The sequence below is a fragment of the Suillus discolor genome (assembly GCF_016758755.1).
Source record: "Suillus discolor strain FC423 chromosome Unknown F5147scaffold_22, whole genome shotgun sequence".
In the NCBI taxonomy this organism is placed as follows: Eukaryota; Fungi; Basidiomycota; class Agaricomycetes; order Boletales; family Suillaceae; genus Suillus; species Suillus discolor.
This window is the reverse complement of record NW_024541269.1, coordinates 527988-552906: the sequence shown is the minus strand read 5'-3', so window position 1 is coordinate 552906 and position 24919 is coordinate 527988. Positions and strand designations below refer to the sequence as shown.

Here is a 24919-nt window from a genome sequence, read left to right as displayed (position 1 = left end):
CTGACCAAGATGGGTATGGAAATTCATTTGGGGCATCAGGGAAAGCCTTGTCCAGTACTTGGGGAAATCCACGAATGGGAGGACACCGACGAGCCAATACATCAACCAGAAGAGGACCTCCCTACCATACTCGAACTTCCATTCTTGAACGGCAAGCAATGCATAACCATTGTTGACAAGTCCGGAGTACATTCGCTCATGATACGGTTTTGTCGATGTCTGAATGCTTGCACCGCCGACAAGCAATTATTTGAGTTAGGCATGTTTCTGGCATCCTTCACCTGGCTGAAGACTGCATTTACCTTTCCAGTGCTGGATGGTTTCGCCTTGGACAACTTGGAATGCGGAACTTTGGCAATGAATTATTACAACAAGTTGAGAAGAATGACATCAAGTATATTTCCGCAACTAGTCCCTGTATGTGTTGCATATAGAAATTCAACATTATGAAAGCTCAATTCCCCACAGGACCGTTACAGAGAATTGATGAGGGTAGCACGGCAATGGCGACAGCTGAAGCTGCTCAAATGGAATGGGTTTGGTTATGAGAGAAGAAGGCCGACATCCGGTGAACTCACTCTCTTTTGCCCGGCTTGCCCTCAGCCCGGCATGAATGCCCCACTACCGGCCAATAGGAATCCCGATGATCCCAGTTGGGTTTATGCCCGATCACTGGTCATGGACGGCAACTTCAAAGCAGAGCACCTTCATCCCACTCACCCAGAAGACGAAGTCTGGTTGACGGATGGACAGTGCTTCATGGTTTCCAAAGACCAATATAAGGCTCATCTAGCCATTGCCAAAGATGTTGTTCAACCGTCTGAGTGCAACAATCACCGAGCTGTGAACCAGGCCAATGCGTCCCGACACAAACTAGAAGCTACCGGGATAGGCGGGTGTGCGTGTGCCCGCCACGGCTGTTTTGTACCTCATTCGGTTGTGGATTTTCAAAAGGGCGAACGGTATGTTTCAGGATCCCGCCGATTTGATTCACAAGGTGACTTCCGTGATTAGGCAAATGAATATGGACTACGCCCTATGTAACACGTTAAGCCACCGCACAGATGGGCTCAGTCAAGCTTTGACATTTTATGACATTAATTGTCAGTATAACAAGCACTTCTGGCGTTGGGTGACCGAGAGCCTCTATTTGAGCCTCCCTTCTGGTATGGAGATCATACCGGGAATTGGCCTCTGGCATGTTCATGGACACCAAGACAAATGCTATGTTCAGTACGCATCAACGTTTATCACCGGGGCCGCTAGGATCGATGGAGAAATCATGGAGACGTTGTGGGCGCCTCTGAATATCATATCTCCCGCCGTGAGAGGGATGTCGACTCCCCATCGGCAAGAGTGTCTTGATTACCAGATGAATGACTCTAATTTTATGAAGATGATTTGCATGAGTTGAGCTATGAATCTCCTTGGTGAAGATTTTCTAATGACATTGATATAGGCAGTTTTCTTTGCCGGAAATATAAGGAAGCTATTAAGGGTGTCGCAGAAAGTGCCTCTGCTTTTGACAAGCTCAATGAAACCGCCGATCCTATCATGGTTGCAACATGGGAAGCACAGGACCGATATGCACATTCATGTCGAGTCGCCGATCCATCGGCGATGGATGTATTTGAAGTTCAGTTAAAGAGGGGTGAGTTTCTACTCCCTCAGCGTCCGCCCCACAAAATTGATTGCATTGACCAGCACCAACTCGGAAGCAGCAGGAGCTAGCTTTGCTGTCCTCCCGGGTCAGGCCGATTGGGCAGGAATCTGCAATGAGGTGCTGCTACATGGATTGCATCTGGCATTACCATAGAAGAGATGCAGATCGCGCTGACTATGGATACTAGGAGGCTCGGCAGACACCCCACGGAGACCCAAACCTTGGATATCTGCAGACACCGGACAAAATTGCAAAGTCGGATAGATGAATTTACGATGGTGGCGGCGACTCATCTCGGCGAGGGCTTTGACATTGATGATGAAATCAGAGATCTCCACTTGGACTTCATGGATGATGATTCAGAAGATGAAGGAATTAATGGCAGTGATACAGAATCTGAACCCGAAGCACATGGACGTCGGCTGCGGGATCTCTTCTACCCCGAGAAGACCGTGATACCTCTGCCATCTAATTTCGGCGTAGCACGCTGTGCGGAGCTGGGAGTTGAACACCTCATTGGTCAGGAAATTGCACTTCGGGAAGGTCAGGCCAATGATGCCTTGCAAGCGATCAGAATGCATCTAGCGGATAAGGCTGTGCTCTTTCGTACTGCTGTGCATCCGGCGAAATCACAAGCCAAGTCAACGAGGGCATGGACGCAGGTTCATTCGGTTGAAAGGGTCATCCGACTCAACACAATGATTTATATGAAATGTCGGGCACAACTCGGAAACCTGGAAGCTCATGGCCTGCTTAATAAGTACCTCCGGATGGAAAAGAGCCATCTCAAAACCACTGCTGCCATGGCGGACCCGAATGCCCGGGGGCAGCGAAATGCAACTCTCCTGTGGTTCTGGTCGCTAGACATACAAGGCGATTCTGTCAGCAGCGATTGGATGAATGAATGTATGTCAGTTGTAATCCGGATATTTCGAGCCGAGGCTCAAGACACGACAGTTTACAGGGTTTGTTGGCTTCGCATGAAAGCATTACGCGACCAATGGGCGGAAGAACTCATACTCGTTGAACATGAAATGGGTTGGACTCTGGAGTTTTTCCTCTTCAAAGCAAGCACGTGGTTGACAAGGCTCACATTGAATGGCGAGGCACAAATGAAGGGACACAAGTGTTATGCGATTCGGCAGGCCCATATGTACCAAGAACTTGCCAAACACGCACAGGCTGGCTTTATAAAGACAAATCCAACCTTCCGGCCAATTCCTTAATATATAGTTGTAAGAAGTCGTTCATAGACCTGATATCTCATAGACAGCCAACTTTTTCGTAAAATGGAGCATTCTCAATCCTTACTGCATTCAGTGACGTTGAGCGGACGCTCAGCATTGAAATTGATAGCACCGCAATGTGTTTTGCAATCTAACTAGACATGGATGCCATCCAGTACAATGATTCGTTGGCTAAATGGTAGTCCGGATTGCATGATGCTCGCAAAGAATTATTGTTGAAGTTTCCCCCCAGAGCAGATGGTGTTGAATACTTCCTATGTGGTGATTCTGTAATACGTACAGGGTAGTCTGACTGCGTCACAGTTTTCTCAAGTTAGCTGAATTTATGTCCATTTTTGACATGTCATACTCATTGCTTCCGGTACAAATCCGGTGTGCTTGAGTCCTCCCAAGGAAAACAATGATCGGCACGGCTGTCTTCTGTGACTCCGAGGGAGATCCCATTTGTTTTTTATCTCACAATTTATGCCTATAGCTTCAAGGCCCAACTTGATGACACCGCAAAGGAACAAATGCTGAAGTGTGCTACTGAGCTCCACAATATTGTTGTCCAGGGCCAGGCTGGTGGTGGCGGCACAAAAACATCCGGGAGGAGATCAACGAGACCTCACTAGGCCTCGTCCAAAACCTATGGATGAAATGACATGCTCAGAATACCTCCTCAGAAAGTACCCCGGAGAAGCCCCACACAGGGAATGAAGCATTATGTACTTCCGTCCAGCTTTCCACCTTGGTTCTCGTCCCTGCCGCAGCTCCCATAGTCTCTGCTGTGTCTTGATTTCTCATCAAATTGCTATTGCATAAGAACATATTCATCCTTTCTGCGCTCATGTCCACATTGAGAGTATCAGAGACGCACCACTCAGACATATACTTTAGTGCTGACATGATTCTGATTTTGAAGTAATGTAGGGTCAGACACTTGTGATCAATACAAACTCCATGGTTCGGTCCATGGCTCTAGGTCATCCCGAATGGTTCTGTTCTGGTTCGGCCTTCCTGAATCATTCCGAACCCTTCTAAATTTTGACTTCAACATCATTTGCCTCGATGTCAGACTGACCTTTGGGATTCACACTTGCGGTTGGTCAGGCTGCTTTTTAGCCTTTTTGAAGGTAAGTCCTAACTTTTTTGACTAAAAATTCAACTTTTGCATCAATCCATGCTAACGAGAGCATATTGCTTGGTATGTCCCTTCTTCCGTTCTATCCCCTTATCTGATTATACTGCGTCCTCAAATACCTTTGGCGCTCCCATTCCCTCATCGGCGCCTGTGCATCAGTTTTCCCTGCGCAGATCATGTTGACCGGAATGGCGGCTTCAGCACCTCAATCATCTGATGGAAATCCTCAAGGGTATGTCTCTATTTCTGTCGTCGTAGGGTCAGGCCACTTGTTGTTGAGTTGTACATGTGCTTCCAGGATGAGCTTCAGATGTATGAAGACGGGACTTTGGAAGCTGTCTTGTCAGTGCGTATTGCTGATGATGTCCTTGATCTTTGGTTTCTCATGTGTTTTTGTGTTCAGGCCGATTCAACATCGATACAGCTAGAGTACAAGTGTCCTCAATATGCCATCACCCCATTCCTGTTTGGATTCTGTCAATATCATACCCATTGGTACGCTCACTCTCTTTACTCTACGCTGTTAAAACACAGCACCCACTCCCTTCTGCCTGCGATTTTTGCATCTCTTTTTGGCCTAGCCATACCTGAGGGCTCTTGCTGGTCTACATACCCCTTCGCACTCACAGTCCCTTCTAGATTCTTACACACTGCTGCTGCACCCCATCCGGCGGGAAAGCCGGCCACCCGTAGAGAGCACTTCAAGGTGCTATGGCACATTGGTTTTTCAAGTTTGCTCACGTGAGTACCATCCTTGCAAACACCTGTTGCTGTGCACATATGGATTCCTGCACTGTCATGGACACGGATACCTGTATTGACGTAGACGCTTGCACGGACGCGAACTTCTGCATTGATACCTTTTCTTTGTTCATCTACTGACTGAGATAGCTCCTGATTAGTACCAACATTTAATGATCCGGAAATCTGCTGGAGGTCACTGTGTTCATGCTCGAGAGTCTCATGTGGAGACCTCTTGGAGGTACAGTCTTATTTGAGTTATGACGCGATAATGAATGACCAACCTTTCACTTGCACTCCCCGACATAAGTGTAGATGCCTTCACTTCACTCGCTGCCCACAAAAGAGCTGACCTGCTTGTCATAGACACCCTACGCTTTGATTTAATCACAGAAAGCCTGCCGGAACCTGTTTCACCTTTCCATCACAGCATTCGGACTCTACTAGAAAATTTTGGGTCCAGTTTTGGTTCGGAACGCAACAAAACCGAACTGGACCACAGAGAATGGTTCTCCTGTGGTCTGGTTCTGGGTTCGGACATTTCGTAGACCCGAACCGCTGGTCCAGTTCTTGGTTCTCCTTGATGACCCTCTGAACCGGACCGAATCGGACCACAGGCAGCACTACTACTGGGCTACAATTGCCAAATTAGCTAGCTCATTTCATACATAAATCATATCAGTAGTTATCTGTTACATAGGCTACTTGTTCGGCCGCGCTTGTCAAATGCATTCACAACTGCTACTAGTAGAATAATTGCAATGCAGTGACAAAATTGTATAAGCTGGGCGGTGAGTAAATAATGGGGTTTTGACAACAAATAAGTTCTGGCCAGTGGATCTGAGCATAGGGTTTCAGAAGTATCACATGTGGAAATCTTCGGGAAAATGAGCATAAGAAGTTTAATCGCAACCTGACCAAGATGGGTGGATGCAGGGCAGCAGACAGTCTGGCTCATTCAAACATGCAGTATCGGTTTATCCGGACATTGGTGGATGGATTATTAGTACTACATCCGAATGCATAGGACAATAATAGAACCACTCCCAAGTACAATACCTGTTACGACAAATGGTCGTGTGCGACTAGGATAATCTAACAGCGACAACCACGACAGTGGTACCGAGTGCTGAGAGTCGTCGGCCTTTACAGACAAGCAAAGGTTGCGTACTCGAACGTAGCTCGTGGTGGTTAACGAGGGGTTACGCTGAGATGATAGCGGGTTTACAGACAGTGAGAGGCGTCACTGAAGGTACGAGTCGATGTCGAGCAGGTAGCTTTAGCGGGACAAGGAGTTCAAGGGTAAACCTAGTAAGATTAAAGTAAGGAACGTCTACTTTAATCTTCGACCTTATATAAGGCTACTCTTCGTATCTAAGCTCAGCCTAAAGCTGGGTTCTAATCTGCTTATCTACATGAGTCAGAGATAGCAGTCCATGAGGCAGGCTTCTATCGTAGATAGGATCCATGAGGCATCCTTCTATCAGTACATGAGGCAGCACGAGGCTTGCCTTCTATCTTGATAACATAAATAGGTCTTCTAGACCTATGTCGTCATGTGTCGTCACGTGCGGTCCAGACCGCTTATCTAAGCCGGCAGTTGCTGCTTATCATCTATCATCGTCTATTGTCATCTATCGTCATAGAGCTGGTGAGACTCCGGTATCGTCTATAGCCGTGCGGTGGCAGAGGGCTGTCTGCTGGCGGGGGACTCATGCCATGTTACTGTAACAATACCATTGCCACTGATCCACATTTCCCTATCCACAAGCCACAAGTCCCCAGCATTACTCACGACCTGGATTGATTACAATCCAGACTTGTCAGGGATTTTCTAAGTCAACTTCTCATATCTGCCGTATTTACCCTGTTCACTACTGTGTTTTCTTTCGAATCAGACATCATGGCCATACCTCCGGAAGTAGCAAATGATGCCCTGAATGCCACACTCGCTGTCGTGCAATCACTCATGAAGCGCTGCATCAAGGTGAAGAAGGGTGATCCCGAGGCCTTAAAGCTGTCGGACGAGATTGCCAGGCGTGTGGTGAGTGTTTGTTACATTTATTTAAAATTCTCCGTGATAAACTAAGACATTCGACACAGGCAAAAGACTTAAAACTTTACAGTGGGAATGCTACATCATTCTCCCCACAGCTACTCTCATTTGCTGCCATTGTGAGACAGCAAAGGGCGGGGCCTTTGAAAACGTCCCTGACTGGACCTCTGTCGCCAATGACAACCCTCGGATAAAGAGCCACCCACGATTCGAGAAGACCGTGGACTATCGCCCCCCCTCCACATCTAACATTCCCACCATCACGACATCGACTGATATTCCTGCCACCGTCCCAATACCACCGGCCCTCATTGTCCTGCCATTGACTCCCTCGACTCTGCCATCTATGCCATCCCACACGGACCTGGATATCATCGCTAAGCCAGTAGTGGAACCGAAATGACGGGTGCGAGCACGCAAGAACCCGCCCCGTGTCGGTCGTCCAGCACATCCGCCCATAAGATACCGCCACCTGTACATGCCCAAAGCTGAGAGGGAAAAGTGGAAGGTAGGTTTCCCGGCTGGCGATAGCAAGAAGAGGAAGGTGGAAGATGAAGATATTGATGGGACCACCATTGCCAAAAAGATGAGGAAGGTGAAGTCCGATGTCGAAAAAGAGCCAACTGGAGGAGTCATCCATGTGAAACGAAGGGTATGTCCATTCATCTTTGATTAGGCATCTAACAGCTTACCGCTCCAGGAATTGCCGCCTGTCGCTACTGACAAGGACGTTCTGCTAGTTGCAGACAAGGATTTCCTGGATGCAGAAACTCGGGTAAGTGATTCTCACATAAGCATAACACAGACGTTGAGCCATTTTCAAGCCTGCAGAATGGGGCTCGGATTCTGATGTCGCTACTCCTTGGCAGGTAAGTCTGTTTATGCATCATTATAAACACGGGCTAATGAATTTGAAGCATTCCATTCATTACCACCCCCGGCAGTGCGACAAGTGTGCCAAGTTGGACATAGCCTGCCTTGTCCTCCCCGACAAGAAATTCGGGTACACACGCCTCGCCTGCGCCAATTGCGACAACATGAAGATCGCGTGTGCAATTGACGGTGTTGGTGTCCGGCAGAGGTTGCAAGGTAATGCGGCGAAAGCATCCTCCTGACGCGTCCAAACCCCCCAAGATGTCCAAGTCCCGAGCTGTCTCCAAAAAACTCGCAGCGCGTCCTTCTCGCTCTCAATGGAGCATTGCTGGTAGCAAAGGTATGTTTTCTTGTGGCCTCGGAACGAGTTGAGCTCATTAGACTTTGCAGGGGCAGAGCGAAAGCCCACGGAGGTCCTTCCAGGTCCGGCTCAAATGCAGCCGGAACACTGGCAATCACCTGCGCCCACCAACCAGCTGGAACCAGAGCCCACCTGCAAGAGAAATCTTGCAGGGCATCCAGGACCTCGGTCGGAGGTTGGATCTCCTCGCCGCCAATGAGCGGGTAGACGCGTTGGAGGTCAGAGTGGGTTCAGTTGAGACCAACCTGCTTCAGTGGTTGGACGAGTTAGAGCAACGGCTCAACGAATCTGATGCCCGGTGGAAATCTTTGGAATCCCTAGGATAGATGGACGACATTATGACGACTTTAAATAGTCACTAGTTATATAGGATGGATCTGATCGCAGGACCCCCGCATGTACTGTAGATATTCCGGAGGACTGTGTACTGTTAGAATATTGCATGTTCAGCCTGGCGCTGCATTTGTATCCGAGTTCAATTTGTTGAGTCATGCATATTGTGTATGTGGTATTGTTGTCAGATCTTTGTCAAATCATAGTATTGCTTCATTCTAACTAAAAGTTGGGACCTGAGCATGCGCAAATCATCTTCACATTATTGTACTGGCAAGTGCATCCAGGGGTCCGGTGGACGAAAGCGTGAGCCGGGCAATCAGAGTACCCTCTTGGTTCCACGAATCACCATGATACTGGCCACACGGCACCTGCGTATATCCGACATGATTTAGCATCATACACAGAAGGTGCATCCGGAACTGATTTTGATTACCCAGCATACCAAGGCCTTCCGGAAGTTGCCCAAAATTAGATACACACATACTGGGCCTACAATTTACCCACTGGGCCTGATCCGCACACTGAATTGGTACCAGAATGACCAGTTGGGCTCCTCCGGGTACTTGTGCACTGGGCCAATCTGCATATTGAGTTTCTATGCACTAGGTTCAGAACAACCGGTTGCGCCAGATACTTCTGCATTGGGCCGATCCGCGCACTGAATGTGTATGGGCTGGGCCAGTTGGGCCCCTCCATATCAGCATTCTCTGGGCTGATCCATACATTACATTTGCACCACCTTCTGCAACCGCAACAAGCCTTAACCCGCTTCTCACCCATGTGGTTGTGTCCGATGCATCAATCGCATAATAAGGACATCGTCGGCTATGTTGACTTCTAGCCAGAGATCGTAGTCTTGTGCAGAAGATCGCTCAGACATCTCGATGCATTCCCGACAGCAAACATTATAAATAGAGGAAGGTATCAAGAGCACTGTCTGTGACCGTCCGAGGTTCCATTGATGGCGCCCTAGCCAATTATAAATCAATGGCCCAGCGGACATATGAGCGGGACGGAGGAAGCATAATTGGCCCTTGCACAAACAGGATATCGGGAGGGTCCTGCGAGGCCAACCCTTCGTTAATGAAGGGCATCTCGGATGGCCCAGCGAGACTATCTTTGGCCAATAGCATGTTAATGGCCCATCAAATGGCGTCAGCCCCGCGGATGATACGCTATATTCCGCCAAGGCGCAAATAGGATGTTGGAAGTGCCCAGCAGACCTATCATTGCATTGGGACGTCGTCAGAACCCAGGGTCTTAGCCTATCTGCCACTCTGCCTGAGCACAAACTACATGAAGGTTCTCTCTGCCACCCGACCAATTTGTTATCTTTGCCCGATGGGCCTGGAAATCATCGCTCTCGCAAGGGATGATGGATGGTCCATCTGTAGCCCCTTTCCAGCATGCAACATACATGCTGCACACATCCATCACCATTCTCAGGAATACACACAAGTTGAGTCCACCCGTCGCCTTCGCCAAGACCAAATCTACAGGCTCCACCATTCTCAGCAATATATGACGAGTGCTGGGCCCATCCGTCGCCCTTTCCGATTCCACATACATGGGTGGAAGGGTCCATTCCTGAGTCCCTTCTTTGTACTCTTTCCAAAATAACCGGTTGGGCCCTAAAACCTTCTGACTGGGCCTATCTGCATACCGAAATACGCTGTGGGCCAGTTGGTGCGATACACACACGAATTTATATGCACTGTGCCTAGAATAACCAGCTGTGCTCTTCCGGTACTTGTTTAATGGGCCTATTGGGCCCGCCCGGATAAGTATGCACCGGGCCGATCTGCATATTGAGTTTGTATATACTAGGTTCAAAACATCCGGTTAGGCCAGATATTTCTGTGCGCTGGACTGATCCACGCACTGAATTTGTATGTGCTGGGCCAGTTCGGCCCCTTCATATTAGTATTCCCTTGGCCAATCCGTGCATTGAATTTGCACCTGCTTCTGCAACTGCAAGAAGCCTTAATCCACTTCTCACCCGTGGTGTTTCTGTGCCCATTTTTCGCCCAAATCCATGGGGGGTGGGCCCATTCGTAGCCTTTTCTGAGTCCAAATACAGCAGGACTGGGCCCATCTGTCATCTTTTCCGGGTCCAAATACAGTGGGACTGGGCCCATCCGTCTCCTTTTCCGAGTCCAAATACAACGGGATTGGACCCATCTGTCGCTGTTTCCAAGTCCCAATACTTGGGAGTTGGGCCCATCCGTGTTTCCGAGACCACCTGCATATGCACTGGGCCCATCTGTCACGATTTTCAATATCAAATGTAGATCTGCTGGGCCTATCCTCGAGCATGCAGGCCCACCCGGTCGCACATTTTGGGCCCATCCGTCACGATTTTCAATATCAAATGCAGATCCGCTGGGCCTATCCTCGAGCATGCAGGCCCATCCGGTCGCACATTTTGGGCCCATCTGTTGCCCTTTTTTCCAAGTATGCCTACAAGCTGGCCCACCCGGTCGCACATTTTGGGCCCATCTGTCACAATTTTCACACATCTGCCGGGCCCATTCTCACCCTCAAGCATGCAGGCCCACCCGGTCACACAATTTGGGCCCACTCATCACTATGGATATCACACCTCAGCCCACCCGCCAGTATGGGTAATTTCTGTACTGTGGGCCCACCCGCTCCCACCCTGCCCATGGGCCCACCTTGGATGGCCCGCTTAACTGGGCAGAATCTCAACCTTTGGCTGTCCGACTAAGTTGGAAAATGTTACTGAAGGGGCTCCTGTGTTACCTGCAATAATGCCGTGAACAACACCGTGATGGTGGACAATCTTGCAGAGGCTCTTCCCTCCTTCCCTGGAAAGGCCAATCATACAAGGTGTTTCTTGCACACCATTAACCTGGTGGCGAAGTCGCTGCTCAAGGAGTTTGACATGACGAAGAAAGAGGTGACTTGGGTGCTTGATAACGATGTCAGCAGCGAGAATGACATGGAGGACCTGCATATGGACAACTATGCTGCTGAGGGTGCAGAGGATGACAGTCTGCTGGGAGACAATGATGAGGGGTGGATTGATGAAGTGGAGTTGCTGTCTGAGCATGAGCGCAAGCAGCTATGGCAACAAATATGTCCGATAAAATTAGTGTTGGTGAAGGTAAGTAAAAAAAAACATTGCGCACCTTGAAGACTAACAGCACCATCTCGCGCAGCTGCTGCAAGGTTGCATTCAAACTCATACACTCCACCACTATTCTCCTTCCTGCCTGGCATGAGGCACTCCGTTCATTGGAGGTGTCCGTCATGCTGATGCCTCGTGATGTCAGCTACGAGGTGGAACTCAACATTCGATATGTTGAATTACACTGTCAAGCATCGAAAGGCTGTCGATATCGCAACCCAACGTCGGGATTTGGGCCTGCGGGAGTTTGAGCTTAGTGATGAGGAGTGGGATATTGCAGGTCAGCTGAGAGACGTGCTTAAGGTGAGGTTATTTTTGGCACCACCTTGGCACCACATTGTTTATGACTAATTGTTCCTTTGATCTAGATTCTCAAAGACGCAACTCTATTCTTCTCACGTTTGACACCGAATCTTGCAACAGTAATTCCAGCCATGGACCTCATCCACAACGAGCTAACAAGCTACTCATGCCACCCGAAATATCTACCAGCTATTCAAGCTGCCGTCCATCTAGCAAAGAAGACTCTCAACAGGTACTATGAACTAACAGATACCTCCGAAGTCTATCGAATCGCAATGGGTGAGTTTCATTTGACTTACTTCATCAATTTTTCAAATGCTAATTATTTGTATCGTAGTCCTACATCCCCATCATAAATTATTGTACTTCAAAAATGCCGGTTGGGAAGACAACTGGGTGAATACAGCGGAAACACTTGTACGTGAAGAATACAAGTGCTCGTATGAACACATGACTGTCGAGGACTGAACAACAACTGAAATTCAGTCAAAGACAAGTTCATCCATGGTGTGTATTTTTTTCTTCCTTGATTTCCAGTACTAACATCACCACAGAGCAAGACCAATATCTTCGATCAAATGCCAGCCCTCGCACCACCAAAAACAACGGACCTCCACAGTGAACTGGACCGCTATCTGAGTGCCTGATGTTGAGGATGCTCCAGATGCTCTTGCATGGTGGTACGAACACCGTGGATTGTACCCACACCTCTCGCTGAATGGGACTGGATTATTTAACCATCCCTGGTATGTTTTTATTTTCACTCGTGCTACCTACTACTGCTACGTCACTAACCAAGTTGCAGCTACCTCAGTCGATGTCGAACGTCTCTTCAGCCGCGGCCGTCTTTTGCTCTCGCATGTTCAGTCACGCCTTTCCACAGAGTCAACACGTGCGCTGCTCTGTCTTGGATTCTGGAGCAAGCTTAACCTTGTGAAGAGTGAGGATGTCGTGAACGTGAGTATGTTGCCCGATCTGAAAGCAGAGGAAGAGGTGGGCCTGGAGGATGGGTGGGATCACATTATCATCAAGTAGCTAGTTATCTTCTGTCGTAGTTTAGTATGAATTTTGCAGGAGACCCACGGGTATACCCTTGACAGGTGGTACCCGGGGTCTCATTACTCACACCCGTCGAAAAACCCGTACCCGCAGTGAGGGTCTGGGTATATCTTGGGGTATGGGTGGGGGTATGGCCTCTGGTACCTGGGGGTTTACCCATGCAGATCCCTATGTATGCATTTATCAATGCTCACCTTCGAGGATTCTGCCGTCACCGAGTTACAAATGAATATTTCAATAATCCAAACCTAATAGGTGAGAATTTCAAGGTTGGATAGAGTTGATTGAACTAACATTGAGGTCATCGAGAACAAGGGAATGCATGCTGTGAAAGATGCGCTGCATGGGTGTCACACATTTGCTGTGATGTGTGTAACGAAATGGAATTACATTCACAGCTCTTCCCTCTGCAACAACTTGTGTCAACTCGCACAAAACCAAAGTACAAGGTCAAGCCATACAAAATGACCGACAGCAAATGCAAGCTTCAACAGGAGCTCATCAAATGGAGGGACTCAAAAATAATTGAGGAGGATCTCGATGCCGATGACTTTTTTGGACCCCAAATGATCATGTCAAACAAGATCCTGAACAGTATAGTCGACCTCGCCCACTACCATAAGATCTTGTCAACAACTTCTCTCTTCCAGCAGACATCATGGTGCTACTCCTCCAAATACAGGCAAAGCATCCTAGATATTATTCTCACTTGCATCCCTTTGCCCATTGTCAAACCTCCCGCACCACCTGCTACAATTGTTTCACCTCCACTTGGCTCATTGTCATCGGCAAACCACCAACTGAACACCAGCACCTTTGCCACAAATGGCATCGCGGTGTCATCAAAACATTCATGAAAGTGTTGTGCTTGTGGTAGCACTGATCATATAGGTACACATTGCTCACTATGCCTACAGTCTTATAGTATCCATTTTTCTTCACAGCATCCAACAAACTTTGTCCAAGATATATTGCCAAACCCCGAAAGTCAAGATCTAATGTAGAAAATATGCCGGCCATGGCAGCACCTCCAGGTTAGTCAATAAAGTCATCTCTGTCAATGTCAAAAATAGTTGTCTCTTCCTCACTAACTATTTTCTGCTCTTGCATCAGCACCATCCCTTCGTTGATCTGATCGGGAATTGACCACAGGGCCTTCCGACCATTCTTCTTTATATGTACATAGTTCTCCTTTATTCTCATTGACAACTTACAGATTGTATTCATCATATCAGGTTGTGCATGACAAATTGTTTGATGTTGAAGGTGGAATCTGTTTTTGATGATGACATGGCACTTACAGTAGACCTCGATTAGAGGTGATTCTTTAATAATGTGTTCAATTGTACCATTCAGACCTCCACCTCTGTATATGACCTGCGCATGGTCACACATTAATCTTCCAACTTGAAGCAGCCAGGAACTAACCTTGGTGTACAGATTATTCCTCTCAACAACCCAATCTACAGTGTTAAATGCTAGCGTGTGCCTGGAGGGGTTGCAAAGCAAGTTCATTTGAATGATATCACTGACATATTTTCAGATGATGCACAGTCAAGACGAGCAACTCCTACTGACCTTAGTTTGTTTGGCCAGTTAAACTAAAGGTTTACAAGAAATCTTGTCATCTGGGAAGCGTACTTGTGTTTTCCCGTAGCTTTGAACATGTAAATCCACGGTAAGAATGACACTTCCACTCTCCTGATGTCACCAGTATTCATAGCTTGACAGACATCAATGTACATCAGCTCATCCCTGTTTCAAAGTGTTTGGTTTTCAAGTCACTTGTCACGGATGGTCGGCGGTTGTGCTCGTGCTTCATCGAGGCCTGGTGTTGTTGCAACATACTTCTGCACAATGGTACGTGACATTACCACCATGTCATCCCATGTTGGCTCAGAGGCCGCAAACTTCTCCAGCATGCTCCATTCCTGATTCTCACTCTCTGCTTTGATTCGCTGTAGAGATACAACAATAGCTGGACACTACACAAAGTAAGTAACCAGCAATATAAAAAATGTTGTGGTCGTGCACAGACTAGCCTGCTATACTTGCAAGACAAGTGCATTCGACCTGAGGGGTTTGCTGTATGGAATAGATCTGTAGTTAGTGAAATGATAACCGGTCAAAAGTCCAAGCATGAGAAACAATGTCTGAAGGTATATCTATGATGTCCGATGTCAAAGTGTCGGGTCCGATGTTTTCAGGTTTCGGGTTAGCAGGTTTCGGGTTCGGGTTTAGCGGGTTAGCAGGAAGTGTGATAGCAAACATTGGGAAAGCGAGCAGTATGCAGAATAATAATCATGACAGGTGTTTTGGATAGAAAGAGCGGTAATATTCGCAATGTCAACTAAGAACTACGAAATATTGGGTTTGACCACTAAGTATTGGGAAATGGCTCCCTACTACTTGGATAATGAAAATACTTGTAGTCAGTCCAATATATATGTAAGTATGTAGAAATCCGGAATCCCATAGGTGAAAGTAGTGGCCGATGATTTTGGGTCCGAAATACATGTAAACTAACACGAGGCGCTGCGGATGATGGGAAAACATGTAATAGCGCTGGCTACGACGTGAGTAATGTGCGAAATAATCGACTATGCACCTAGTGGGGCTAGCAAGACATAACGGGACACAGATAGAACAAGTGCGCAGGATTTTGGGTCGGCCAATGTGGCTGAAATGTCAGGTCCGCTAGTCAAAGTGTCGGGTTTGCGTCAGGTTATGCGGGTTAGTGTCAGGTTACATAGGAAAGTGACAGGCATTGAACGTGTATCAAGAAATCAATGAATACATGCTCAGCACGAGCTCGAGTGCTACATCGCCAACAGTCCAGCATCGATGCCCAGATGTCATGGTGAATGACATCATGCACTCACCAAAAGCCAGGTTTACTGACCATTTTACCAGTTTCCTCTGGCCAAAGGACTGCAGTGTGTTGGGACAGGCTGTTCTCATTATCCCGGCCCTCCTTCGGCTGAATATATGTTCTCCAGATGGCATCTGCGCAAGCCATCTTATAGTGGAACAACCCAGGTAAGAAGATCACATATTGGAAGCAGCTCTTTGGTGTGTGCTCAATTTGCCAGCTGTTATGGACAGTATCCAGTCACTCCTTCGTCAAAAGGTTACCATGGATCAGTATGATGTGCTCCAACATGTCCACATCGTGCTCCACATCAAACTCACTCTCACAAGGATCGCTGATGCCTCCTTGTCTAAACAAGCTATTGAGAACTTCGATATTCCCATCTGGTGTGGATTGCTTGATATCCATTGCCTGACAAGGTATTTGAGTTGTTTTGTGCAAAGGGATTCTTTTGACTGTATCAGGCTCATTCAGCTCTTTTGTGAAGTGCTTGAATCCTTCAACCTGGTTGACAAGAATGGCACGAACGTGCCATGAAAATGCTTCCTGGCAAGGGCTCAGTTTATTGGGATGTGTTTGACGACTGTAAGCATCATTTTTGTGCAATTGAAGGAAGCTTTTCCACTCCATCATCACAGGTAGTACCGATGGTGATGGATTGTGTGAATCCCGATCCCAGAGCTGCACTGAGGATTGCAAAGCATCGGCATTATTGTTATTGATGCCATATAGAGGAATGACGGTTGCTGATGTCGCACTGACAAAAGACCCTTGGTGTTCCAGCATAGGCTGGGTGGCTTTGAATTGGATGTCGAAATTGTTGTATGCGAATCCAGCTTGTAATGTCCTGACCTCACACTTGATTTTGCTACTGATCTCTTTGGATATTGACAAGACAGCATTGTGTATTGATGTCAAGCTAATTGACGAACCTGCATGGGCAAAGACTTCAACAACTTTCTCAGGGACACACACTGACCTCATAAAGAACCCGAGCCATCCTTGTAGTAGGTTGCACTGTGCATTAGAGGTCTGAAGGCATATGCTAATCATTACAATGGTTCTCTGCAGTTTTTGTTAGCGATGCAGCCTTCAACACGCAAATATCAGCTCACAGTGATCAACAATGCAGCATTTCTTTCAGCTGCATGACATTGGCATTTTCCTGATCACTTCTCAAAGGCACCATCAGCTTCTTCATCCACATCATCTTCATACACCATTCCTCCGATGTCATCACCTCCAAATTCTCCAAGGTCCCTCTCCTCTTCGACATAAATATCCATCTCTTCATCACCCACTTTCACATTCCTGCCCATAGCTCGCCACTGCTGAAGTGTGCTGTTGAGTAGCGCGAAGAATAGATGCCACAAGTTAGGTGCCATTCTCTGCATTTTTTCCGTGAGCTGATGCATGAATGCACTCTCCAGTTGTTCGGCAGTTGCGGATGTGGCTCTAAAGTGCAGTCCATTCTTTTTGAGTGTCAAATTGGTGTAGCACTCGAGCTCGCGCTAGGCTCGTATCCAGCTATTTTCTGATATGTGTCAAACATCTGAATCACTTCCCGATGTTATCCGACACTCATCCGCTCAATCCAACGCTAACCCGCTCAATCCGATGTTTATCTGCTAAACCCAACACTAATCCGACGGACCCGACGTTTCCCGCGCATCGGACCCAATATTTTCCCGCGCATTTGTCCTCCCTATGTCTTGTCCTGTCGTATCTATCCCCACTAGGTGTGCAGTTATTCATTTTCACGTCGCTAACATTGTAGAATGTGTTATTACATGTCCACAGTACATCGTGTCTTATTACATAGGACATTGGACCCGAAAATCAGCGCTACTACTTTCGCCTATAGCACTCCGAAATTCTACATAGATACTATATATTTCGCATACCTCCTACCTATTTACTTTACCTTTCTACCTCTGAGTAGGAGGAGGTCATCCAATATTCATAGTTCTTAGTTGGATTCTGCAATATCATCCTTTCTTTATCCGAAACATCTGACAGTAACCCGCCATTTGCTATCCCCGACATTTGCTATATTCCCAACGCAAACCCAACGCTAACCCAACGCAACCCGAGGCAAACCCGCTAACCCGAAAACATCGGACCCGATGTTTTTGACATCGGACTCATAATTATACCTTCGGACTTTGTTTCCCACGCTTCAGACTATCTCCCTTTTGTTATAACTGATTATTCTAATACCATACAGCAAACCCCTTGGGTCGAACACACTTGTCTTGCAAGTAAAGCAGACTAGGCTGTGCATGACCACAACATTTTTATATTGCTGGCTACTTACTTTGTGTAGTGCCCAGCAATTGTTGTATCTCTACATTGGTCACCTCAGCACACAGCATGTTGCGCACAATTGTTATTGCCCACTGTGTTACATGTGAGTGTGAGTGTTCTTCTCTGTATAGGGCAGCACTTCGTTGTTAGTGAGTTTCTCGTGTTCTCATAACGAAGTTCTGTGCCTCCGAGAATGTGGTTGATGAAGTCTGCTGGAGTGAAATTGTTTTCTTCCATACATGCAAGCACGTTGTCCAGCTGATTTATGAGACTTGTATCCATGATGAGCACAACAGCAGTCACAGCACGAAAGCTAGGACTCTCTCTTTGTTTTATGCATTTTCTCTCATTGTTCTCTGCATTATTAATATTTAATTATTATTTCTGTCACACAACAATATTATTTGTCTTTTTATAAACAATGTGACGCCAGTTAATGTCCATTTCTTTTGGGATATGTCAGCATGTTCGGAAGTCTTTTTCAGTGGGACAAATAAAAGCAAACTTCATGCCACTAAGGTAGGCTGCATCTGGTTCCAGCACCTCATGTAAGCACCAACCCTAACCCTAAGTTGCGGCCAAATCTCTAGTGAAAATTTTTCACAACTCTGAGGACCGCCGTTTTGGAGACCAGAGGCCTTAGGTATTGCTCAAAAAGATTTTATAAATCCATATACATCATGTATCTATGCCTAGACAGATCCTAAGGTTGTTTTGAGCTCTTCAACAATGTCAGGAGGCAAAGTACGATGTCCATGGTACTTTCGATTCACCCATACAGCCTGCGCACCAGTGAGACCTTGTGAATATGCTGATATGAAATGGGCTGATCAATTGGCATAACTATAATAAAATGTCAGTGTCGAAAAGCTTGTGAGTTGAATGACTTACCGTTTGATCTGAAGAAGGGGAAAATCATCAAGACATGCAATGACATTGCACTCCATCTGCTCCATATCACAGGTCCATTGACTCGAGCGATACCGGAATTTAACTGCACCCCAGTATTGTTCTATAAAATTCAATTCACAGTGAAATTTTGGATAGAAGTCGAAGATATGACCGCAAGAAGTGATGTACTCTTCGAGCTGGGACTTGTGAGAAACAAAGTCTGGCTGGCAGAACAGAATTCGCCGGCAGCAGCAGTCTGTGTGTCCCGGCACACACTTGAATCCCGGACACTCAGCATTGCATCCAGCCTCAGGCCAGAGCCCCCACTCGCGAATGATAACCTCCATTCCTTTGAACCATCCTGGCATTGTTGGGTGCTCCAGTGGGAAGTAGAAGTCCTGCGGGAGATCTCTGAATGAGCCGCTGCGCATTTTCGGCCCATCCTTCATAGGTGTCCAGCCTGCCTTTGACCGTTTTGGCATTTTTTGTGCGGACACCGCATCAGATGCACGCTTTTGATGACTAGGCACATTATTGAACATAAATAAACCAGCGCAAAACCATTGGTTTTGCATTCAAATATATCTATTGCCCGTTCAACCTGGACAAGGAAGTCTTCAGCTGAAAAATAGCCATCTCAATTTTTGCCAGCTTTGAAGATAGTGCGAGCCTCCCTGTCAGTAGTAGGTCATAGGCTCATCAGTACTAATCAAACAGGATTTCAAAATGACATACTCCTCGTCATCCTTCAACCTTCCCAAGTCGAGTGTCACCATATCTGAAATCATCAAGGATGGCCCCTCGCCCTTCTGTTCTGGTGTTGCCTTATCACTAGAATGATTCCAGCGGTTTTTCCATTGATCGTTAGCATAGAATGTTGACTCGTTGTGGGTGACAAGAATGAGGCGGAAACAAGACCCTTGAGCAACAGGGAATCCAGATGGACTTGTGAGGACATTGCCATCATTATCGTACATTACCATGCGCTTCTCATATTCTTTCCAGCGCTGCAAAAATTCCTTGCGGTACTTCACTACATCCTCCTGCTCATGACCATCAATATACATCCCATTCTGTTTCTTCCCGTATCGCCAATCCAACTTGTGCATCCATCTTTGTGCAGTGGCCAGTGAGATTCCGGTCTTCTTTGAACCAAGCCTTCCCTGGACTTCTGGTCTTGTGATATAGTCGACAATATCTTGTGCGCATATGTAGCCATGCTTTGCAACCTCCATAAGATGAAGCTGAATGTCTTGAGCAAAATCTTCGTCCTCAAGAATGGAGTTTGAATAACGGCCATAATGATGAAGAGGGAGTTTTTTGTGATGGAGAAAATGATGAATCCAAGTGCGTATATTGCGGGCATGGCTTGATCCCTTGCCATGAGATTTTGTGACCAGTAATGAAGCCTCACACCATGAATATGACAGTTCAGGATCAAGATACAGGTTGAGGGCACCTGTCATGGCAGAAATGCAGGCCCAGAAAATCACATCAAGCTGTTTATTTTTGGCTTGGACTATCAGTTTTGCCCGCACATGTCGCAGTGCGGGAAAGTCCTGGTAACTCAGAGCATTGAGTGTAATGTCCGTGAGTGTCTCTTGATCATTATCATGGGGGCACTGTCCATTCCGGAGATCTTGTAGCATCTCCTCAATTTGTTTTGGCTGCTTGACAGTGACTGCTTTCGGTAGGAATTCCCCCTCTGACTTGCTGGGTTCACTCAAGTCTGATTCCTCTTCCTCTTCTCGCAGATTTATTGCACCATTCATAGAGTCCTGTAAGATATTGAGGTTTGTCACCCTGATTCAATTCTATTTACTCACCATTACAGACACAGACTCAACAGAAGCTGTTGCCCCCACTGACTCAGACTCGGACACAGTCTGACTGACTTGGAGGTTTGTCTTCTGTGCAACAACTTGAAGCCAGCTGCTAATAAATGATTGATGGCCCTCACTTGCAATTTTCTTCCGTTTTGCAGAAAATCGTCGATGGCTGCGTGCAGAGTTGCCAGTGTAAGTTTTTGGCTGTTTGCTTGCCTTTGCTTTTGCCCTCTCTGCTTCTGTGGCTGCCTCCTGAGCCATCGATAATACATTGATGAAGGTGAGCAATACTGCATCATCCTTGATATCAGCTTCTTCATCTTCACTCACTTCTGAGCCCTCAGATTCCATGTCATCATGATCATCAAGATTTGGAGGAGTGTAATCTGCATCCTCGGAGTCAGAAATATCTTCAACAGTTGCCTCCAGGTATTTTTCTGAGCTCTGGAGAGATTTGCGAGATGTGCCTGGACAGCTTTGGACTTGTTCCCCATTTTAATGCCAGTAGCAGAGGTTTTTGAGGTATTTCTGAGGCCCATTCATCCTCACCTCCCCCTTGGCAGCATGTCACGTGTTTGATTATATAAGCGGCCAAATACTTCAAGGAGGATTTCTCTTTTTTTTTTCTCCCTGTTCCAGCACATGTAAATGATATTTTACACTTTTGATTTTTTTGACTTATTTCTCCATGAGTTCTGATCCAAAACTTAAAATTCTTCCTGGGTCTTCAAGAGGAGCTTTATAAGACACCTTTCCAGCAATGATATTTAGTGCAGATTGGTTTCGTATGCATGTTATTTGAGGATGTTGAACAGCTCAACCTTGCTTACTTAAGGGGTGCTGGAACTGGATGAGGTTTACCTTACATCTTTTGCCAGTCGGCTGGGTGTGTCGAGTCCAAAGTTGCGGTGTTTGAAATAATGTTGTACATGTTTGGTTTGTGGCATTAAGTAATAGTATGAAGACTCTCACACACCCGCCGATGGTTTGGAGTCTGCCCGTATACATGTAAATTGCTAAGGAGATTGCCGATAGATTTTTGTTCATGCATATGTTTAGGCTCCCGGACGACGGACTCCGAGTGAACTCAAAATCACAGTAACGGGAGGCACGTGATGAATTCAGTATAAACAAACAATCCCATACGCGCGAACACATCTTCTACCCCCAATGTCACCTGCAATGTGCCCATGTACTAATACATCCTTTGCGTTAACTTTCAACCTTTCAGATATTTAGATTTCAAAATGTCTCATCTATAAGCTCCAAGTTATCAGTCGTGCTCCACATAATCGCCAGGACCTACTCACCATTAACTATACCATCCATATTATCAGACTCCAGGTTGTTCTCTGCAGCACTGACCGCTAAGATCTGTGCGAAGGCAACCGACAAGAGTAGAACATAGAAACTGAGTTTGCTGATGTTAGGCACGGTCATGTTGATGAGGTATGGTAGTTAAGATGTGTCGTCTTAAGATGAAATTGGGAGTTGCGTCCTTTAAGTACCCTTTCGCGCTCGAGCATTATTCAATTGACTTGATCGTCAAATCGGAGTACGTTGGTTTTAATCAAAAAATATATTCTTAGCTGTGGTTCGTTTCACCTCGTGAACTTATGCTTTGATGGAATTCGGCGCTCAGATTGCACGCAAAGCAGGTGACTGTACTAGTACGCATCAAGCATTGAACGGTACTAGTAGCCCACAGCAAGTTTCCTATAATGGTTACGGTGCTCCAGCTTTTAGGATTCAAATTATGCGAATATATTCCCCGGGGAGATGATAGAAGTAACACCATTTCTGCTTCCACCGCGGAAAATACCGCAAAGCGTTCTGTGCCGTTCAGTTTGTTCTGCCATCAGAAGTTTTGACGTAACGATGCTCACATAGAATCATTTAAATCATGAATCTATTCGTACGTGATCGTCGGTGGATCATGTATTCACCTGCCGGAATGTGCCGTGACGACGTGTTGATACTGCACACACCCGAGTGGGACTTATCCGCATTCGCAAGTACACGAGTAAGATGGCTGATGGCAAGTAGGATGATACAGGATTATAACCAAATGTTGAAACCTGTTAAATAAACCAAATGCTTCGTCTCTATATGCGAGGAAAATCAAGTTACACAGTGGAACGCTGGATCATGTAGACAGCTAAACGTTCAATTATGCCGTCAGCGAATTTCATAGAGTGGTAGAGCACTGACCTGGTGCAGTGTCCTTGTGAGCCTGCCACCATTCTATATCGCAGTTACCGCTTGGCTCATCCTCCGAACATGCCAACTCGAAAACAAGGACGTCGTCCGTTACACAAGAAAGTTTTCTGTGCCAGTTCAAGCTGTCTTGCCCTAGCACAATGTTATCAAGTTTCGCGACCCGTGGCGGTCGTACGTTAAACGATAACGTTGAAATATCAACTGGTACAGTGGCATTGAGGCGATATAAAGCAAGCGTAGTTGGTCGGTCCATAGGCGGAACGGCGAGGTGCAATTCGCAATTTTCCATGCCCCAGTCGATCGCCCTGAATTGAAATATTGTTGAAACCTTTCATTCCGTCAGTCTATAGAACACAAAAAAGGAAGATAAACTGACAGATTGTGTAACGTGAACTTTGCGGTCATCAGGCGAGATTGTGCCGGCACGGGTCGTGCGCATGGCAAGATAGTCATTAAAAACATGAATTAGTGCAGAATGATCCACCAAGCTGACAGACATGGGGAAACTTGTGAATTCTCTCGGAATAGGAGGCGACGTCCGTGCGATCTCGTCGAACCGCATATATTGAGAAGGACGACGGAGAAGGTGGACATTCTTTCGAGTAATAAGTTTGTCTGAAGATACCGAAGAGTCTTGGAGAAAGGCAGGGGTAGATATCAGTAACAGGTTGAGGAACGTGCAGAAGATTACGATGACAAGAGGCCAGTGGAGCACAGTTCGTGAAGTTTCATGCAACTTTGCTTTGTGGTCGTCATCACTCTCAGAGTCAATAACTTCTTGTGGTGTCAGACTCAATGGCCTGTATGACCTAGAGCGTGAGGAAAAGAACATGACGGGGAGAATGACTTGGACTTGAATTGATCATAATAGCAAGGGTGATTTGAAGAGCAGTCACTGGACGCGACCAAGTGATCCGATTAGCCGGCACTTACTGAGTTATTGTTATTACATAATTATATGCGAGATCCACCCAGCATATCGGAATGATCTTGGGCCAACTTGGCTAGCCCTGGCCAATGGCAGTGCTAATCTAACTCATCAGCAGGATTTCTGGACAGCTTTGATGACCAACAATGCATTACGTGTCGAGCGGGTATTGGCGATTATCCGAAGGAGGACTAAGTTGGACTCAAGGGTTCGGATGTCTGTCGTGGACGTGATGGACTTGCATCAGCGGGAAAATTGAAGTTATATACATCATTTCTCTTTAAGGTATGTCATTCAGATGTTTACGGCTCATTACCTCAATCGACTAGAGTCCTTCAAGCAATCTCTGATCAAAAGGTGATCAAGAGACTTGAGGTGTCGGAGATGTGTGGAAGTGGCTTGCCCATTGCTATCAGCATCTTGTGGGTCCAAAATATCGCAGGTACCGTCGCAATCGAATTATTGGCGACTAAGACTGTACTTGTTGACAATACATACCGTAGTATACCTGTATCGTAACGGCGCTCGGCGGCCTTGACACCATGCCATAGAATCATCTTCTTGCAAGATAAGCCTATTTGACGTCCAACGCCAGCTGGTGTGCACATGCTGTACTGAGTGTACGTATACCTTGTCACAAATCAGTGTAATCTCGCGCAGTATTGACTTTGGGTAGCAGCCACATACCTTCTTGCGATCGTTATGCTGACTCGGTTGCCTAGCTACAACAATATTGGTCGATGCTGCTCGAAGTCTCCCCATTGAAACTTGAACTTACAGAACAGCTATGAAGTAACACTGTAGATAAGTCACCCACGCCGTGTCAGTCATCAGTGCAATCGATGGACCATCATGGAAACAAGTTCAAACCTAGTTATTGGGAAGAGAAGGCAGCGGGAACTACTCAAATCACCGCGAAATGATGGACGATTTGATTGGTTCGCATGTTAAGACCAATTACG

The 24919-nt window shown here is 46.6% G+C and overlaps 10 protein-coding genes across 10 annotated transcripts; 5 read left to right on the top strand and 5 right to left on the bottom strand.

Moving 5' to 3' along the window:
- Positions 1 to 9: 9 nt before the first annotated feature.
- Positions 10 to 2889, top strand: F5147DRAFT_772833 (uncharacterized protein; the record flags this gene model as incomplete). Its single annotated transcript, XM_041441386.1, has 7 exons — positions 10 to 417; positions 469 to 962; positions 1015 to 1409; positions 1460 to 1651; positions 1705 to 1780; positions 1851 to 2569; positions 2621 to 2889. 7 exons carry the CDS (start codon positions 10 to 12, stop codon positions 2887 to 2889), a joined length of 2553 nt encoding a protein of 850 aa, XP_041293859.1.
- Positions 2890 to 4209: 1320 nt separating this feature from the next.
- Positions 4210 to 4778, top strand: F5147DRAFT_772832 (uncharacterized protein; the record flags this gene model as incomplete). The annotated part of the gene is made up of 4 exons (XM_041441385.1): positions 4210 to 4265; positions 4292 to 4379; positions 4437 to 4498; positions 4568 to 4778. 4 exons carry the CDS (start codon positions 4210 to 4212, stop codon positions 4776 to 4778), a joined length of 417 nt encoding a protein of 138 aa, XP_041293858.1.
- A 1899-nt stretch (positions 4779 to 6677) lies between these two features.
- F5147DRAFT_652160 (uncharacterized protein) lies at positions 6678 to 8390 on the top strand (the record flags this gene model as incomplete). Its single annotated transcript, XM_041433595.1, has 8 exons — positions 6678 to 6818; positions 6865 to 7215; positions 7252 to 7482; positions 7531 to 7605; positions 7655 to 7699; positions 7775 to 7919; positions 8027 to 8043; positions 8094 to 8390. 8 exons carry the CDS (start codon positions 6678 to 6680, stop codon positions 8388 to 8390), a joined length of 1302 nt encoding a protein of 433 aa, XP_041293857.1.
- A 2801-nt stretch (positions 8391 to 11191) lies between these two features.
- On the top strand, positions 11192 to 12889 carry F5147DRAFT_772829 (uncharacterized protein; the record flags this gene model as incomplete). Its single annotated transcript, XM_041441384.1, has 8 exons — positions 11192 to 11527; positions 11593 to 11691; positions 11744 to 11854; positions 11920 to 12133; positions 12192 to 12271; positions 12341 to 12361; positions 12409 to 12472; positions 12519 to 12889. The coding sequence occupies 8 exons, from the start codon at positions 11192 to 11194 to the stop codon at positions 12887 to 12889; spliced, it is 1296 nt and encodes a 431-aa protein (XP_041293856.1).
- Positions 12890 to 13293: 404 nt separating this feature from the next.
- F5147DRAFT_772828 (uncharacterized protein) lies at positions 13294 to 13770 on the top strand (the record flags this gene model as incomplete). Its single annotated transcript, XM_041441383.1, has 1 exon — positions 13294 to 13770. The coding sequence occupies one exon, from the start codon at positions 13294 to 13296 to the stop codon at positions 13768 to 13770; it is 477 nt and encodes a 158-aa protein (XP_041293855.1).
- A 178-nt stretch (positions 13771 to 13948) lies between these two features.
- F5147DRAFT_575506 (uncharacterized protein) lies at positions 13949 to 14437 on the bottom strand (the record flags this gene model as incomplete). The annotated part of the gene is made up of 2 exons (XM_041431275.1): positions 13949 to 14290; positions 14342 to 14437. Coding segments are annotated over 2 exons (438 nt in total), but the record flags the coding sequence as incomplete, so codon positions are not given.
- Positions 14438 to 16025: 1588 nt separating this feature from the next.
- On the bottom strand, positions 16026 to 17257 carry F5147DRAFT_575367 (uncharacterized protein; the record flags this gene model as incomplete). Its single annotated transcript, XM_041431268.1, has 3 exons — positions 16026 to 16850; positions 16901 to 16950; positions 16972 to 17257. Coding segments are annotated over 3 exons (1161 nt in total), but the record flags the coding sequence as incomplete, so codon positions are not given.
- Positions 17258 to 18784: 1527 nt separating this feature from the next.
- F5147DRAFT_745423 (uncharacterized protein) lies at positions 18785 to 19330 on the bottom strand (the record flags this gene model as incomplete). Its single annotated transcript, XM_041439749.1, has 2 exons — positions 18785 to 18918; positions 19018 to 19330. 2 exons carry the CDS (start codon positions 19328 to 19330, stop codon positions 18785 to 18787), a joined length of 447 nt encoding a protein of 148 aa, XP_041293852.1.
- A 290-nt stretch (positions 19331 to 19620) lies between these two features.
- F5147DRAFT_772825 (uncharacterized protein) lies at positions 19621 to 22249 on the bottom strand (the record flags this gene model as incomplete). The annotated part of the gene is made up of 4 exons (XM_041441382.1): positions 19621 to 19657; positions 19719 to 20761; positions 20810 to 21276; positions 22120 to 22249. The coding sequence occupies 4 exons, from the start codon at positions 22247 to 22249 to the stop codon at positions 19621 to 19623; spliced, it is 1677 nt and encodes a 558-aa protein (XP_041293851.1).
- A 686-nt stretch (positions 22250 to 22935) lies between these two features.
- Positions 22936 to 23528, bottom strand: F5147DRAFT_652155 (uncharacterized protein; the record flags this gene model as incomplete). Its single annotated transcript, XM_041433594.1, has 3 exons — positions 22936 to 22967; positions 23021 to 23357; positions 23406 to 23528. The coding sequence occupies 3 exons, from the start codon at positions 23526 to 23528 to the stop codon at positions 22936 to 22938; spliced, it is 492 nt and encodes a 163-aa protein (XP_041293850.1).
- Positions 23529 to 24919: the final 1391 nt, after the last annotated feature.